Source organism: Patagioenas fasciata, chromosome 7 (assembly GCF_037038585.1).
Source record: "Patagioenas fasciata isolate bPatFas1 chromosome 7, bPatFas1.hap1, whole genome shotgun sequence".
Taxonomy (NCBI): domain Eukaryota; kingdom Metazoa; phylum Chordata; class Aves; order Columbiformes; family Columbidae; genus Patagioenas; species Patagioenas fasciata.
The window spans coordinates 32587299-32604258 of NC_092526.1; the positions used below are offsets into that span (position 1 = coordinate 32587299).

General features: G+C 40.0%; 1 protein-coding gene across 7 annotated transcripts in view; it reads right to left on the minus strand.

Moving 5' to 3' along the window:
* IKZF2 (IKAROS family zinc finger 2) overlaps positions 1-16960 on the minus strand; it is a 117089-nt gene that overhangs the window by 10626 nt on the left and 89503 nt on the right. For all 7 annotated transcript variants that reach the window (XM_071811278.1, XM_065841009.2, XM_071811279.1 and 4 more), the window contains 2 exons: positions 12535-12672; positions 5181-5324 (listed from right to left, as the gene is read on the minus strand). In XM_071811278.1, the coding sequence (XP_071667379.1) occupies positions 5181-5324; positions 12535-12672 (282 nt within the window). The remainder of the gene's footprint in view (positions 1-5180; positions 5325-12534; positions 12673-16960) is intronic.

The window sequence follows — 16960 nt, forward strand, 5'->3', positions numbered from 1 at the left end:
GTCACCTTTAGAGCAACAGTATGTAAATCCTTCAGTCAGAAGGAAAAATGTAAAATCCCTCCATGCTGCCACAGAACGGGGCAAGTAACAGGAGCAATGAGGGCTGACCTGCCATTTTGTGTTCACGCTATAGTATTTTTGGTAGTTCTCTCCTTCAACAAAAAAATCCTATCCCCATGTTTTGAACTGAGGAAAAAAAAGACATGTGCCCCCCAGTGTCTATTTAGGCAAGAAAACAAAAATAGAGAAAATGCTTGTACAGCTTAGTTTCATCTGGTAAAGAGCAAAAGCAACTTTCATTGACACAGGATAAATAAATACATAATGATGACGAAGCTGGCTGATTCATCACTATGTGAATCTAAATTCACAGCCTTGTAACCTTTTTAAATCAATGGCATTACAGATATGCGAAATCAGAACCACATGCCGGTAAATTATGCTAGTCACAGGGCACACTGCGTAGCACAACACTCCTTTGAAGTTAACAGATTTACCATGAGTTACATCAGGGCTCAGCAGCACTGCTTTTCCAGGGATGGCCTTAGAGTGCAAGTACAAGTTATACGCATAACTATATGTGAGATACAAGATATACATGCTCATATGTCTTCACACACACAAATATGAGCTAGTTGTTAACAATTAACTTTTGAAACTCATTTTACAAAGTCTGACAAATAATTTCTGTTGGTTGTCTTTGTTACTTTTCACTGCCTCAGTACATAAACCCATACTTTAATTCAATAGTGTAAGCTAATAAATTCAAGGAATCACTACATACAATTGCTTAGACTACCCAAGAATTAAAGAACTCAAGAATCTTCTATCTCCTTTTGCCAAAATTGCTTGGAACAAAATGTGTACAAACCACCATAAGAACAAAACAGAACTGTAATCCCAAATTTCTTCCAAATACCATTAGTACATTTCAACACAGCTATCACTCAGCATTTTATTTTTCACTATATAACTCTTTCCACTTAGTGTGACTTATCTTCAAGCAATGCATAGAGAGAGAAATAATTTTACATTACCTGTGGAACAATCATGTTATCCTTAGAGATGATGCATCACTTTTGCTTGGGAACTTAGCCCTGATTAGCAAGGTAATTAAATGGGACGGAGGGACGGAGGGACGGAGGGACGGAGGGATGGAGGGACGGAGGGACAAAGTGCTGCAACAATGGTCTTTGTAACCTAACTTGACCTTGCCAAGAATCCTTGCCATCAAACATTGTCTTTCCAGAATTGCCACAGTGGGCCAGCTGTCCTGCCACTGAGAGGATGGACAACTCTTTATTGGGAGGTGGCTCCAGCCTCACTTGAAACTGAGCAGCTCCTTCCCATGTGGGACCAAAGTGGGCCTGGAGAAGAGCTCCAGGAGACACATGGTGTCTTTGGCATGGTGGGAAGAAAGAAATGAAAGTGGAAAAGTCCATTGGTCCCTGTCACCTGCTCTGGCCACCTGTGTTTGAAAAACGAACTGGATTTGGTGAGACTCTGATGTAGCTGCCAAACATGCAGCCAGTCTTCTGCAGGCTTTATAGATCAAGAACTAATACTTTTATGGACTACTTGGATGAATGATGCAAACCTTATTTTAATTCCTTTTATCTTCCCTGTTTAGTTAGTCCACCACAGACAGCAGAGTAGAGAAAACTGTAAATTGCCAGTGACCTGAATTATTCATTCCTTTAATTATGAACTGGTTCCAAAGATGATAGAGCCTTATAAATGGAGTGTGACATAAAAAAGTAAAATAAATTAGAATATGAGGAAGAGAGGGTATAAAACACAGAGCTCAAAAGAAACATTAACAAACCAGTCCAACATGGTTCTCAATTTTAATTCCTCTTTAGCCATATCTGTGCTAAAACTAACTAATCAGATTCATCATTTTGAACTTTCATGCAAAATTATGCCCGAATTCTATTTATTCTTGCCCTACATTAGTGAAGCAGAAGCGGAAACATTCCCTGCTGTGGTCATCTTACTATACGACATTCAAAACCACCTCAAAACAAGTATTTGAGACTAGATCAAAGCACACGGACACAGTTGTCCCGTAATACACGCAGTCCACCTCATAAGGTATCTAAAGCAACTGCGATGCTGGACACTTGGGAGAAAGCTGCAAGGAATCTTGGAGAAAACAGTTACAGAATTTCCCACTGTGTAAATTTCATCCTGACCCCCATTAACTAGAAGCTGACTCTAATTTTGAAGCTGGCTGATCTTCAGCTGTCCTGAGCTGCCTGTTTATTTTTAATTCTTCCCATAACAACTGTGGTCTTATGGTAAGTCACACAAACGTCTCCTTTTGTATCCTGTCAGTTCTTAACCTCAGTGACACTCTGTGAGAGTGAGTACCACATTCAAACCAAAGAGACATGAGTCTGCTTCATGTGATCAGCTCGAAGATGTTGGTTTCAATTTCACTACTGTCGCTTCTCCCCTCAGTGAAAAAGAGGCAAAACCAAGTACTCGGGCTCCTGTGCAGCATAAATTACACTTTCTGCCTCCACTTTTTCAACAGACTTAGTAAGACTAGTACCTCAATAGCAGATATATAACCAAGTCTCTCACTCAGAAATGAGCTCTACTTGCTGTGTGCTGCTTCCTTTCCTCCCGAAATTTCAGCCAGAGCAGAGACTGTGGTCCACAACCAAGGTCCCTTGGAGATTGCTAATCAGAAACGGCAGTAAAGCATTGATAGATGTAGCATGAAAAGATTTTAGCTTATGCTTACATGACCTTCTCATAAACACCATTAAGTTGTTTTGGAGAGGTGCCACACTTGCAGTATGCACAGGAAAATTTCCTGCAAGCAAGAGAACCATTACAAGTTCTTCCTGATAGAGCTGAACAATATTTCATTGGGGAGAAAACGGGAAGAAAAGTGAGGTCACGGTGAAAAAAAAAGTAGCAAAGCTGAGACTGTTGTTTTTCAGTTCAACCACTCCGATGCCACGAAAGATCAGAAAAGGCAGAAAAATGAGATACAGTAAATTTGAGAGAGGTCTCTTCTTCCTTACAGCTGAATCTCATAGAAGGCTGCATGTCACATGGAATCCTGAATTCCTAGCCCCAGAAAAATGAAACACCAAAATTATCTATTACACCTGTAGAAGAAACAGGTTTATATAACAACAAAGTAGTATACCCTACAGAATAGAAGAATTATCTGCTACAGCGCATCTCAGGCAAGGATTTCCAAGCAGTAAATTTGCCTTTGAAGACAATAACATATGGTCAACTGCATGCGAATGGACAAGTAAAATAACCTTCCTGGTCTAAAAAAAGAGAGACCATCATCTACAGCTTCCAAAAACTGATTCAATGTATACCATCTAAAAAGTGGCTTGCCTCAGTTGTGAGGTATGCTTATAATCAGTGAACTGTGCTGCTGTGAGAGCAGGCACATGGACACCAAAATTTAAGGGAAGGGAACAAAGTCTCCAGCCCCTGCAAAGAAAACCTCTGAGAGGTATTGCAAACACAATTCTGTTCAAGCCTGTGAACAATCTGGGGAGAAAAAGAGCCCAAGGTGTGAAATGCCTTGAGGCTGTATTATTTCTGAGGTCTAGACACACGGTTTAAGTGTCAGCAGGGTTAACTATTTCACTGTTGATCACAACCTGCAAGAACATACAGCACTCACTGAGACAACACTAGGAAAATTTGCTGTGATGGGACCATGTTTACAGACTCATAAAGCTGCATTTGGCTTGTCAGTAGAGAGTTCTGCTCCCATTTCCACCCTCTTCAACCCCAACTGTTGTCACAGCAGTAAATTAAATCAGAGTATAAATTCTCCAGTTCTTATCAGCTATACAGTAATTCATTTGAGACCACACTTAGAGATAACAGCCTAAGAATTAAACTTTTATCTCAGAAGGACTAGTAACAATACAGGAAATACTGATGCCTCCCAGTGTTCCCTGTGTATGTCAAAATAGATTGTTCCTGACCTAACCTTGGCTTAGCACTGGTATTTGGGAAGGGTCAGATGACTGAGAGCGGCCAGGTCAGTGTGTCAGTGCCCCTCAGGTGAGCTGCCACATGCTGCTCACCCCCTACTATTTAAAAGCATGTGGGTTCGCTTAATACCACCTTCAGCGGTCATTTACCAAACTCAGCTGAATCTGCATCTAGCTGAGGGGCAATGACTTTTCTAAATGGCTGTGTTAATTGTTTACAGTCCTCTGATCCTCTCTCGGTAAGAGTTCTCAGCACAGGCAGAATCAGTATGTGACACCCTTAAAATCTGTACGACTGTCTTTCCAGGGAGTAAGTGTGGAAAATGCCCATTATGTGACTTTGGTGTCTAGCAGCATACACTTACCCCAAATAATTCTGTTCCAGCTCCCCTCCTAAGAAGTTTAGCACTGCCTCAGTATCAGTAAAAAGCAGTGTTAAGGTACAACTCAGATCAAGTAAAATTCCCCATACTGTCTCCTGTTACAAGCTAAACAATTTTAAGATGTCAAGATACACAGCAAAATATGAATTTTGAGCCTAGGCTTCTAAATTTGGTAACCAAAACTCACCCAATACTGTTCTATATTAATGTGTTAATAAGTTTATTGTGTACAAAACACTGCACTTAGAGCAAGCACTTCTTCAAACAGAAGTGATGTGATTTTATTTCCACATGTTGGTATTAACAGACCAGTTGTTTCCAGCTCTCAGGAATTTAATACAAGTTACAAGTCTTGAGATACTTTTTATTTTTTTTTTGAAAGACATCCACATATGGAGACAAATAATTATGTGAGAGACATAGATTATTTGCTGGGAGAAGGAGCTGGAAAGATGACAAGTCTAAATCTCAAAAGGGCTAGAGAAAAGTTAAAAAACCCCACCAAAACAAACAACTAACCCACAAAAAAAAAAAAAACCACAACCAAAAACCAACAAACAAACCCCAGCCTTAAGCCACCGTAAAAAGCTCAATATTTTCTAACCCATTTTCATGATTCTGGGGGCCTCACTTTTGAATTCTCTGGGTTAGTAAAATGAATTCAATAATTTTCAGGATTTCTTGCTCTGATTTAACCATCTCCATTGTTATGTCTCCCCATCGCAACCAAGTTCTGAACCCTTGTTCTTTTGACTACTAAAAATTACAAGTAACCTATACACTAAAAATAATAAAAGGCGTATTTCAAGCTTACCCACAAACTTCTGTGGGGTGGAGCTTTTACGCTTTCCCATGTTGCTTGTCAGCTTCTCTATAACAGCAGGTCTCTCAAAAGGCACCAGAGAAATATTGTTGTCCATCACAGGCTCTTGTTCCTTACAATCTTCCATAGGAGGTACTACATAAAACCAAAAAATTGTATGAGACAAGTCTGGTCTACACTTCATAGACAACACAAATCATCTGAGCCCTGTTAATTGCACAAGTGCAACACAAAATAAAGCAAGGTGCAATAACACACTGGGCATCATGATAGCAATCACCTTTGAGCAGAGCCACATTTACAAAATGCCTCTTTTTGGGAATACCTTATTTAGCGGAAGCCCAACTTTATTTATTAAAGGACTTGTTTTGTTCTGAATACTAAATATCCCCAGTGAGGAGGAGAGACTCCCGAAAATTCTCTCTGTAGATGACGTTTTCTGTTATTCTCCCTTCAATACGGTCACTTGTTGCCACTGTAACTTTTCAGTTACCATCCTTTGTGTATTCCCTTAATTTCATGCTTATCATATGGTGTGCTTACTGTTCTTATTTTCTTTTTGTGCTAATCTCACTGACTAAAAAACATACAAGGCGTTGATGACTTGTGTTTCCTGGGCCTGGCTGTGCATTCCCCAAGATAAAGGTTTCCAGAATGAAGGATCTGTTTGTTAACATGTTCTTCCTCTTTCTATACGTGAGATTGTAAAATCAGCAAACGCCGTACTGGAATTACATACATTGTGTGGAAGTTCCCTACAGAATCAATCTCAGAAACCATCAATTTTTTAATTAATATTTTATCCCCTCAAACACAGACTTAGCAAACATTGAATGCAAGTCTTCTATATCCATCTTCCCACTTTTTGGGATCAGCAGGGAACATTCCTGTGCTCACTGTGTTGGCGGAATGGTCTTTGAGACAATAACAAGAAGTGAACAACTCTTTCTGTCTTTACTGCTTCCACTCTGTCATTTGCTGAGTTAGGGAATAAGGTGCTAGAGTGAGAGTAGCGTAGGAATTGCATTGGTTACCAACCACGGTAGTGACGAGCTCACACAGGGTTTTATGTCATTTGCTGACATAGCTATTCACTACATACCTAGAAAGCACTCTGTTTTTGTTAAGCATCCTCTTATAAACACCATGAAGGGTCAGTGGTATCGTGCTGCAGATCAGGCCCATATATTTCAAGTGTGATTCAATGTATAGCCATGAATTCAATACATGCTCTTATTGTCCCATATTAATCTTTAGAAGGTAACAAGAAAAACTTGGGAACGATCAGCCATGAGTCCCCGTGCTGATGTGATGGTTGAGGTGTAAAAAAGTTATTTGAGGAGAAAAATGGATGGCAGAGAAATAGAAACTGGGATGATCTTGCAAAGATTTCCTACAATTTGTAAACTGTGAGCAACCAATTTCTCTGTATTAGATAAATCTTCAGAGAGGTCACAGGTGATATTGCGGAGGTAGCCGAGAAGGACCGAAACCCACATCTTCCGCTGGTCCTCCTCTCTGGTCTCTCACCACATCACCCTTTCATGTCACAGACACCTTTCTGCCTGAGACTGCGCCACAAATGAACCTCACCAGCCTACTTTCCTCCCATGTAGCTTTACTGCCTTCAGGATCCTAATATGGAATAATCACTACCCTGTTCTTCAACACACAGCTGTTTGCCAGCATATAATATATGAAAAATGAGGTGATAAAAGCCTTGTCTTTGTCTTCTTTCTAGCAAGGAAGAGCAAATACCAAGCAATTACAAAACAGAGTATCTGCTCAGGTGAACTTCTCACTTCAGACATTCATAATAAGAAAACATGGCAATTTATTCATTTGATTCCATTTGTGCTTCTGCTGCTATGGAAAGCTCAGTACTTTGAGGCTTAAAATCTACCATATGCTATAAAATGATTTACTCTGCTGCTTTTTTATTTGTACGGGATGCTCCCCCTGAGAAACACAATGGTTTCTCATTTACAAGGCAGTCCTGCTGGCAGCAGTGAAAGAGACGAAGAAAAAGCATAAATATGAAATGAATCTAATGTTGCAACAAAATGGGATGCAGTGTTCAAGTGACCTAATTAATGCCCTGGGCAGACTGGGAGGTCTGGCATACTTTAATAGCTAAGGCAAAAATTTTCAAGTTATTTAAATACTGTGCTTGATCAGGAGCTATCCGCACTAGCTCTACTCAAGTGTTTACTGAGGAGATTTTAGAAGAAAGGAAAGAGGATGTCTGTTGATTTTCACAGGGAACTTGAGGGTGACTGTCCTTTTGGCTTTCCAAAAAATCAGCATCTGCACGCACACCCTGTGTGAAACCCTGCATCCCTGCTCAGTGGCAAAACCCATCCCAGGTTTGCATGCAAGTGCCACTTCAAGAATTTCCAGCCGCTGGTGTACAGGACACATGAGGCTGCTGGTGGGACCTGGGGAGGTGCAGAGGGGTCTAAATCCTTCCTAGGAAGACTTCCTAAAGGTATGGTGGCTTTGTAGGACTGTACATGCCCAGAAAATCGGTTGAAAACTTCCTGCTTACTTTCACAGTCATCTGATTAAGCCCCAAATGCAGTGACATTTGTATGTCTTATAACAATTAAGTAATTATTAAATAAGTCTACTGTTGGGCATATGTGTGTAAAATTTCCTACACTGAATTTGAAACCTTTCTTCCATGAAAAATGAATAGTGCTAAAAAAGACATCTGCTCTTCTTTAAATCAGGCAAAATTCTGCTTGGACTCTTTCTAAAAGTAAAATCATCGCCAATAAAAGCATTTTCTTTTCTGTCTTTCATGATGCAAGCTCTTTTCCCCATCTCAGAACTCAAGTCCATAATCCATGGCATGGCTCTTTTGCAACAGAATCACTGAATCATGCCAATATTTGTGTTACAATGGTAATAGGTTACTGGAATATGTTTTGTTATGCAGATTTCCTGGGAAAAGGAAGATATGTAAATAGCCTAGTTTCTGAAACCACTTAAATTGCATGCAAAAGTGGACCAAATGGCTGAGATGTCACATTTTAGAAACGCGAAGACTTAAGTTAGAGATGACATTGTCAATTCTGGAGACATTAATTTTCATTTCAATTTAAAGATATACAAATTAAGCACAAATAACCCTGCCTGCCTTTTTTTTTTTTTTTTTTTTTTTTTGGGTTGGGGGGAGAACAAAATAAATAAGGCAAAAAATAAACTGATTGCACACAACCAAGAGTTATCACAAATCAGTTGCTCTGTAGTCAAAGCTCAGGTGTACACATTTACTCTGTGGTAAATGCAATACCTTTTTTGTTTTATTTTATTTCATTGTACTATTCCTCATGACCTTGGCAGTGGGAGCTGAGGAAGAACAGCTGACACACTGTAACTAGCTTTGATATAGCAACTCATTTTACGCTGTAAACTTCAATCTCAGCTCAGGAAGGCCTTTTTATTCTAAAAATCAAGTGTCTAGTCCATGAAAAGCCCATGCCTGAGCATGTTTCTGTTCAAGGATGTTCTTAAACAGCTATCAGGGTGCTCTCCTGGACTGTCCATGCAGATGTTCACCATCTCTGACACTGCTAATGTTCTCAGTTGCAGTTAACACCAAATGTTGTTTCTAAGCCCAAACTCTCTATTCACAATCCTGGATGATCTTCAGAACAAAATCTTGATTTTCCTGAAGACATTAGTCTTTCAATCATAGTGCTCAAAGCAGCTATCTTTTAGTTTTGCTTCTTAATTTGTTAGAAACTACACATACTATCACATACTATTAAGTTTATGCTGTTCCAGTGAGGAAATAATAGGGAAAAATGTAAAAAAAATACCCACTGTGTGTTTTGCTGATGAATACTTTTGTGTGCAGACAACAGACACTGGGCTAACTCTCAGCTGGTACAAATTAGTATTACTCCATCAACCTCAATTTCCTTTCCTAAGCTCACAATATTGCTATTTTAAAAAAGTATGTGTGTGGAGAGAAATGACAGGAAATATTCCCATGGACCCTGGTGTGAAGTCTCCTGTGGGACCAGCATTTTAACGATGTTTTAAGCAACTATGTAAGAGGGAAGGACACCAGGGCATTGTGTGTTTCATGTGGAGCTGGCCTTTGAGCCTCGTGCAGCTTAGGGCTAGGCTTCCTTCTCCTAAAAAGAGCATCCTCTCCACTCCACTTTAAGAATTTCCCTGGACTTTTTGCTTTGTGAAGATGGAGAAGAAGTAAAAGAGGGTGTAAACAATAGCTAGCATTTAACATTATATTTGCAGGAACAAAGAGAAATGTTCTTAGTTCAAGGACTGTCACTTTTGTCTCCCCCAGTACACCACTAGCTGGGAGATGTGGCTAGGTCCACCTCTGGGGCCAGCATTGCTCAGCTGAGAATTGTCACCAACCCAGTCACAGGAGCTCTCATGTCATGCTGAGCAGGCGACAGGACCTTCTCACAAGGCGGGACAGCTCAGCAAGCAACCAGCACCCTGCAAGAGACTTGTACATTCCTACCCACACACTGAAACTAGCCCTCCTTCCCCTCTTTGGCTTCAGCCATCTGCAAGACAGAGATAATTGAAATTAAAGGGCTCACCAGGCCATGGCAAAAGCACCCAAGTTGATGACTGTAACATGCCTATAAACTGATCAACTTGAGCACAATGCTTGAAAAACATCCAGACTCTCTAGGGGCTGCCTTCAGTTTTGTAGAACAATTAATCTCTGCAGAAATAATTTAGGCCGATGTTAAATGTTGGCCTTATTGGTTGAGACCCAGCACGGCAACCTACATCCTTAAAGGATACTGGTAGGGATAAGAAAATCCACACCTCTACCTGTCCTGTGCATTACAGTGAAGTTCTGTCCAGGAGTCACACCAAAATGTATTCAGAAGCTTCAAAACACTCAGCAAGAACAAAATACTTCAGAAGTATTGGGGAAAAGAGTCAGGAAACTTAAACCAAACAGGATGTAAAATAAACCAATGATCACAATCTCCAGAGCACTCACTCATCCTCAGGAATACCCTTTCCACGAGTGACATGGGAGAGAAGGAAAGTAATACATTCTTCAGGGTTAGACTAAGACCTAACTTTAAGCTGAGTGATCATTTGTATACTCTTCCCTGGTGTCATTGCAAGCCCAGGAGAAAGAACTTTGTTGCAGACCTCTGCAGGTTGGTGCTCATGACCCTCACATTCCCATGATGAGCTTCACGGGTGGGAGTGATGCTGAGTGAGATGAGATTTATTACTGGTCCCAGCTGAATTTGGAGCTTCCTGTTGCTGCCTGTCCCTGCTATTCCCTCACTAAACAGCACAATGAGGACAGTGGATCAATCATCCCCTAAACATTCACCAGGGAGATTTAGGCATATTTGCCCAGAGGAGAAAAAGGCACTAGTCGAATTCCAAGTGCGGTTTTAAGCTAATTTTGTTGAGAAAAGTAAAGTGTTTGTGCGAATTTTTCTACTTTAAGCCCAAGCAAAGTCAGTCAGGCTGTAAATAAAGGAACTGTCCACATGGGGTTTGCACTGGTTTAACTTCAGTTGTTAGAAAAATCAGTGTAAGGTCAACCATTCCAGCTTCTTTGGGCAGACAAAGGACTTAACCTTCTTGTCATAGCACTAAACAGTTTAGAAAAAGCTTTATGTTTCCTCAGAAGTACACTGTCAACCAGAGTAAATCTAATTTGAATAAATAACTGAATAATAAACCAGGAAGTTGAGAGGAATTTGGGAAGATCTTCCACAACGTGGTCTTTGAAACATCCTGTCTGTCATCACTACATCAGCTCATTGGTATTCCCATAAGGCGAGGTGGAGATCATCGGCTTGCTGGTTAATCAGACAGGGACACACTTGCAGAGCGAAGCGCAGGTATTTTGTTGGGAATGGAGTTGGCGCTTGAACTCCTACTATCAACTAAGCGCTCCATCTAACAGATCAAGCACACGACAGGTACCCACAAATAGCAAAGGCCTGAAATCAGTCCTTCCGCTGACTTTTACAAGCATAAAGTCAAGCCTAAAGCAGATAATCACTAACTTCAATGTCTTTAAAGTAACACATTACATTTTAAATGTTGGTTTTAGTCTCCTGGGTGCCTACAAAGATGGTAATTACTTAATAAAGTTGTATCAACATTTTGGCAATACATATTAAATTCATTTATAATGCATTCATAGGATTATATTGTTAATGGAAAAGCACTCTTTAAAATTTTTGGTGATTTTTTTTCACCAAAAAATAGCCTGTATTAGAAATGCTGAATAGATTGTATTTCGGCTTGTATTTTTAGTTTTTTAATAATGACCTTTCAGAACTTTCACATATTTCATTTTGTTCATTTTCATGAACAAAAAAAAAAAAAAAAAAAAAGGAAGGAAACATTCTTTTGCCTTTTCATTTACCCACAATCTAATTTTTTGGTATTCTTAGTTGTGTGGTAATTTCTAATAAAAATGGAAAAGTTGTGATTTAAATATTTTCTGATTAGAAAGAAATTCTTAAAATACAAGTATCAAACATCTAAAGACAAATTCTAAAGTTAAAAAATGTTTAGTTTTAGAAGAGTTTCTGAAACACGAATTTTGAATGAAATTATAAAAATCTTTGTACAGCTACCATTTAGTATTTAGTGCCTACAGCCCTGCACTCTGAGACATTATGCTCATTATCTATACTAATAGCTACAGAAATTTCCAAAACCAAATTCATACAGTTTGACATTTCTTGCTTTCATCTTTTTGGCAATGTTCAGTCCTTATGTATATTGAACACATGCAGTGTTAGTTAACATAGTAATACTAACACATGTAAATGCTTATAAACTTCTTTTTGTTGTTATAATTACTTTAATCAACACTGTTGAATTTCATTCTGCCCTGGAAATTTTTATATCTAACCCTCCCTTTTTTTTTGGGTTATAAGATAATATTACAGGGAAAAGGAATAATGACTTCTGAATACCTCCACCATCCTTATCTCTTATAATTATCAGTCACTATTGGAAAGGAAGGTGAATCATACATCTTATACATGACTTAGTTAATTTTTAGGGTAACTTTGCACAGTTGGCTTTGCTTTATTTCCATATCTGCATATTAATACGTACTAAAAAGTGAAATATTGACTTAAAAAAAAAAAAAACAAAACCACAGCAAAACCAATGCTGTTAAATTGGACAGAGTGAGCATTTTAGCCCATCTTTTCCCCTACTGCCTTTCTGAGCATAAGCAACCTATAAGACGGAAGTGATGCAAAGCCAAAAGGAAGGAAGAAAAACAGATGGAAAAAAAACCCGCAAGAGATGCTCCAAGTCTGAGAGAACTCAAAAGGCGGTTTCCACCCACCATGGTGACTCATGACCTGCCCGGCAGCCTCCATACTGACATTCTGCAGATAGTTGTGGCAGCGTTCCTTGTGCTCCTCCAGTGAACTGCGCTGCTTGTAGCTCCGGCCGCAGTAGTTGCACTTGTGAGGCTTCCCCACTGCGGAGAGAACGAGAGCATCAGGTCAAATCCACGGCAACCCACTTTTTGCTACCAAAAAACCAAAATCACACCTTTGTAACAAACAACACCTGCAATGGAAAGACACCTAAGAAAGGTTACTCAAGTCCAAGACCTTTTTCCCAGCCCCATTTTCCCACCGCACACACCTCCTCCCACCCACTGGGTACTTCGCCCCACACGTTTTTCACACTAAAGCACGGTACCAGCAGAAGGAAAAAGAGGCGGACTTGTTGGTTGCAAAGCAAATAAACAGATGACAAGAGGGGAAAACAAACCAAACAGCTGAATCACACCCCAGCACTGCCTGTGTGTCACCAAGTCTCGTGGGAAAGAAACTTCTGAGACATTTCGCCCATGGTACGAACAGTTGCCTTCACAAAAATGAGCTGCCTCAGTGGCCTAATTCTGCTCCCAACTGTGGGGAAACCCATTACGTGGCACAGAGTTCTTCTTTCATTGAGAAAACTTTGCCAGAATTACTGAGGGAAAGTTGGAAAATAAAAGACAACAGAAAGTAACTTTGGTAAGCAACAGAAAGTAACTTTGGTAACAGCACTCCTACATGGCAGAACTGAGCTGCCACCAGTAATTTATAGAGACCAGATAATATTAAAATATAGTATAAATATACTAGAATACAAAAGACCATATATGATGAAAATTAAGCCAGATGAACACAATTTTTAAATTTTGGTTTTTTTACTCAGCAGCATTATGAACAAATAGCAAATGCCTCTTAACACATAAAAAAACTTGGCACCAGATTCTCATAAACTATATCCCTTTTGTAGCATGTAATTAAGAAACCACAAGAATGGCTTAACTCAAGGCTAGAAAGCTAGCCAGAAGTGTATTTTGCCAAGCTGTGCTAATAAAGGTTTTTAATATAATTTAAACTTGTAGAACATGAATGTTCATTCTCCAATAACTAAAGAGCAATTTAAGTCAGTACTGCAAGCCTAGTAAAACACCACTGGCTACAATTTTCAGAGCTGGCTGAGGGATGGGGAAGGTCAAACTTCTTTCAGAGTTTTGAAGATCTTAGGTAAGAATTTTAGTTTCCAGTCAAAGAAATTGAGAACATCCTCCCTGTTGGATAATATAATTTTTTTTTGTTGGGCTTCTCCCAATATTGAAAGCTTTTCACTATCATTTACTTAATGAAATCCAAGCTGTGTTAATTGCAGCTAAAATGCACCATCACCACTGGGAAGGGAAAATGCAGGAGAGGCTGCAAGGAGGAGCAGCAGATATCCTCGTGTTTGCCCCTTGTCACCTGTGTCACGGAAGACGAAAAAGCCTGAGCCTCCGGTACCAGAACTGGTCAAAAAGTTTCAAACGTTTTTGTCTCAGGAAAAAAAGTTTGATGAAATGAACACGCTTGCAGAAAGTTTTTGTTTTTCTCAAAAAGTTTGTTTGTATGTGCAGTTCAGTGACACAACCAAGTTTTTCAAAAAAGCTGCTCTTAATAAGCATTCAAACTGTGGATTCCTTTCTCCTTATTGAGAGATAAAGCTCATCCTCAGGAAAGAGTCTTCAGCTAAACAGTGGCTGTAGTCTTTATTTTCTTTTGCTCTGTAGCTTACACTATTGCCATAACCGGCATTGGCACCAGGAATCTCAGTGGAGGCTGAGTGTGGGGCTCATTACCATTCCCAGAGTAATTACCCTTGATGTGAACGATGTGGATCAAACCTCAGCTCTTAACCATAAATCAGCCACCTCATTCTGGAAGCTCCTCTAGATAAACACACTGGCAGCTCACTGGGAGGGAAAGACTTGTATTATCACCATTACAATGCTTCATCACGCATCTGGATGGCATCAAAGTCTGTCAGTCTGATATCTTTATTAGAAGCTAATTTGTTGCCTAATCAGAAAAAATCCAATGCAATTGAAGGGATTAAGGTAACTGAGCTGGAGCAGGGCTGAATCAGCCCACCTGGTTTGGCTATACCAGGTTATCAAGCAACTTAGATAAACTGTATGATGCAAGGGAAAGGGGTGGTTGCTTTCAGCTATTCCAGAGGCAGCTACAATTAATTAAATATATTCTTGTTTAGCACAGTGAAACATTCCCCTACAAGCCTGGAGTGCAAAACATTGGTTCAACAATCAAAAAAAACATCGGTATTACACATCTTCAATTGGTTGCTCCCTGCATTGCAACAATTTCAGATAACATAACAAGACTGAGATTTTCCAATGATGCTCAGCTACCTGAATTCCATCAGATGTCAAGGTTAACAGAGATGATAAAAGCTAATGATAAAGGCATGATTCCTACACACAATATGGGATTTGAAGGATGTAACTCCCCAAGGAAAGAAATACTCCAGCACACACACTCCTTCCTCTGGGGAGAATATAAGAGAATAAACAACATGTGATAAATGTTAGTCATGTTGCTTAAGACCCAACTGGAAGTTGCCCAGACACTACCGTGAAGAACAAAGTTTGCAAGCTCCAGTTAAGTAGAATCAATACAACTCCCTTGCATTCATTTTCAAATTCTGTCCCCCCTGCCCTACAGATGCAACGACATCATAGCCCACAGGCATGAAATCTGATTTATACTACAAAATTATACAAAGCCGCTCGAAGTTTGGCTCAGCTTGCTTGTTGTGAAGCTGCCTTCTCCAAGAACGTCACTGAAAACCATGGTACAGAGACACCTCATTGGGCATTGTACATAAAACCACTGCCAATGGTGGTGGCACCCAAGTCAAGTCAGCTTGGAAATCCCTGGTTTGGGGTAATTATTCCTTTATCACCTTTTCAGAGTAAGTAATCAGATTAAAAACTACCATCACTCATTCTTATAGAAATGACATAATACAGCGAAAGCAAACAAGCTCAAAATCTTGAGAAATCTTCGATTTGTTGTTAAACTGGGAAAGACCACAGCACTGGGTAAAACCCAGCGGCCATACCTATGAAACAGATAACTTGAAGAATATGAAAACCCACTTCGTATTTCTTACTGAAATGTTGGAATTTCCACACATTTAAGCTCAGATTCATACGGATGACAATGCGGCACAGAAAACCCACAGTGGAGTCTCAGCCTCTAATGGAAAATATTATGACAGTCACAGTGAAAAAGACATTTAAATTTGAAGTATAATTTTTACCATGAAACAGGTAAACCACTTGTTGAAATTCACAGAGAAACAGAATTGGCTTGTGAAATTAAAATGCTCATGTGGAGGGAGGAGGGGGAAGAGAAGGACATAAAAGACAAGGTGTTTCTGACTTAGGAATACTCTGAGTCCTGTGGGTGAACTTTGATAGCTGAGAAGTCTGCATGCAGCGACAATGAGATGGTGTAACTCTAAGGTCAGTATTCAAGACAGAAAGCAGACTTGGGCCTAGGGAAACTTCTTTAAAGTCATGAAAAAAGGTCAGTGAAAGAGAAAGAGCCCGTAAGGCATTCGTGCAGCATTTTGTTCTCAAAAGAGATGGGAGTGCACAGCGGAATATAAAGTAAGTCAAAGGGAAATAACAAGGCAGCCCAGGTAATACCTTGCCATAAGCATATAACATGAGAAAGGCTTACAGAACAGGTTAAAGAGCAATGATACACTTCACCAAACTAAAATCCTGTTTCCATTAAGACCAGTGACAAAACGCACACCAGTTTCAGCAGTCAGGATTAACTACTCACATGTTTCCCTGTTTTGGGTACCACATTCCCCTCTGCAGCAGCACAGAACCCCTTCCCACTCACCTGCAAGTGTCCTGAGCCCCTGTGACAGCTCAACTACTAACGTCACCAGCTCATACAGGATAGGGCATTACTATGGCTGTGTGACATATGGCAGCCCAATCCAAGGACTAGAGACTTTGCAATGAGCTTTGTAGCATGCTTTTATTATTTTTGCCCATCAGGGCCTTGGAAGGGGAGCCAGCCAAGATTTCTGAACTAAGTGGCCATCTGACATAGCTACTTCCAGTCTGAGCAAGTCCCTCTGATAGCAGCACACCAAGCATGATTTATTTCTGTAAAATCTGATCTCCCACTTGGCCCCTAGAATCCCAGAGCTAGAGGATACCCCGGCTCTCTCCCCTTGAAGCTTTCTGAAGCAGCACTGAAGAAGTTATAATGTTCTCTTGGTCTGATGTTTACACCTATCAGTAAGGCTTCAGAATTGTCTGTCATTATTATAAACAGTTTCAATTCATTATTTCTTCTTTCATCCCTAAAACTGGAAGCTGACTGGGAGAGGGGAGCAGTTCTGCAGTTACACAGTGCCTACCACAG